A 1,764-nucleotide genomic window follows, 5' to 3' on the forward strand; every position below is an offset into this window, starting at 1 on the left:
TTTTATTTGTAAAAAAAAAAAAAAAGTTGAATATAATGTTCCCTTTACTTTGATCTATCTAAAAAAAAAAGTAATTTATATGTGTAGCTAAGGTGCATTTTGAAAGGCTCTGTAGCTCCCGGACTTACTCATTTTCTTCTCATGTCTGTGCCTTCACACAGTAAAATCATAACAGTCAGACATGATTGCATCCCCCCCCCCACCTTTTTTCCCCCTGCCTCCTGAGGGGAGGGCTCACTTTGTTTGCTGGCTGTCCTCCCAGCTCCCGGTTGCATCATGCCTGGGAACTTCGCTCCAATGAGGGAGTCGCTTTGTGCTTTACGGAGGGAGGGAAGGAGTGGGGGAGACACTCTCTGATCGTCTGCAGAGCAGTGCTGAATCCGACCAAGTGGACGGGAATTCAAACAGGACTCCGGGGGAGCGGGACTCATTACCTGAGTAGAGAGAGAGAGAGAGAGAGAGAAAAAGAGGATTTCCCCTGGGACAGCACACACTAACACACACACACACACACACTGCCTGCTTTTTAAAAATTATTTATTTATTTTTGCCCTATTGGCAGGTAGAACGTGCAGGGGACACCCTGTGTGCGTGTTTGCTTTTGTTTTTGTGTGTGAGCAAAAGAGCCGCGCAGTTTTGTCCTTCCTGAGGTCGGGACGGGTTGGAGCCCCGCGCAGCGGCGATGGAACGCGTTCCCACCGGGAAGTGCCTCACGGAGCCGTGCGGGGCGCGCACACCCGGCTTGTTGTAGCGTTTTCTGGATCGATCCGCTCAGCTTCTGTTCAGTGATTTTTTTTTTACTGTACAGGAGTAAAAGGGAGACCGGGATGCCTGTGAGGAACAGGTACAACCTGGTGGACGATGTGGCGGACTCTCGGCTGCCGCTGCACAACGAGGAGGCTTACCAGCACGGGATTTACTTCCAAGCCAAGGTGAAATAACCTGGTCCATTCATTATTTCTAGCCAGTCTGGCTCCCTCCAACCCGCCCTCTCCCCAACCATGTGGCGGTGGCAGGTGTATTGGACGGAGCAGCTGGGATCCATTATAAAGTTGAAACACATGGCAGCAGCTGCTCCGACATTTATTCCAGGTTGATCCCAGGAATGTTCCTCTGATTGTTTTGAGATTCCAAAGATAAAACCAACAGCTGATCTGAGTGATGGGTGTATTGGCAAGATTCCCCCACTCTTTTACTTATGAATCCTACATTGGAAGCCAACTGACAAACTGGCACCAGGGCCGAATTTAAGTTGATATGAGGCCCGGGCAAGAGTCAGAGATGGTGCCTATGCCTTGCCTAAAACAATTTCTGTTATGGATGCAAATTGCAAGATACACATGGAATATTTTTTTTTTTTTCATGAAAGAAACTTTACATTTATTCTTTGTTAAAAGTTTTTCTTATACTCAAGTTATCTCCGACTTATAGACAGGTTGAAACTATTTTTGGTTTGGTGCTTTCTAAAGTATATTTTTTATTACATTACTTCTGGAAATGTCTTCATTCATACAAAAACGATTCATACCTAGAGGATGTGTTTAAAGTTTCTGTTATGGCTGACATGCTCAAGGTCAAAGGTTAGATTTTTGCAAAACATCCATCAATATAAGACAGCAATATCTATCTATCTATCTATAGATATAGATATATATATAGTCTATATCACTTCCACCTCTTCTTGAAGTCAATAAAGAGCTCGCTACTGCTGGTGTTTAGTCATCTTTAATTAACTCTTCTTATAACCTTTGTGTCTCTGACACA

The 1,764-nt window shown here is 44.6% G+C and overlaps 1 protein-coding gene across 2 annotated transcripts in view; it reads left to right on the top strand.

The window, feature by feature from the left end:
* Positions 1–224: 224 nt before the first annotated feature.
* LOC103135922 (carboxyl-terminal PDZ ligand of neuronal nitric oxide synthase protein) overlaps positions 225–1,764 on the top strand; it is a 54,373-nt gene continuing 52,833 nt past the window's right edge. Inside the window, exons 1-2 of one of the 2 annotated variants that reach the window (XM_007548944.2) lie at positions 227–701; positions 809–932. In XM_007548944.2, coding sequence (XP_007549006.1) covers positions 828–932 — 105 coding nt within the window. In that variant the 5' untranslated portion in view covers positions 227–701; positions 809–827. Of the gene's footprint in view, positions 933–1,764 lie in introns of both variants that reach the window. The other variant, XR_001661709.1, reaches the window with a different exon arrangement.

The sequence above is a fragment of the Poecilia formosa genome, unplaced genomic scaffold (genome assembly GCF_000485575.1).
Source record: "Poecilia formosa unplaced genomic scaffold, Poecilia_formosa-5.1.2 Scaffold28, whole genome shotgun sequence".
Taxonomy (NCBI): Eukaryota; Metazoa; Chordata; class Actinopteri; order Cyprinodontiformes; family Poeciliidae; genus Poecilia; species Poecilia formosa.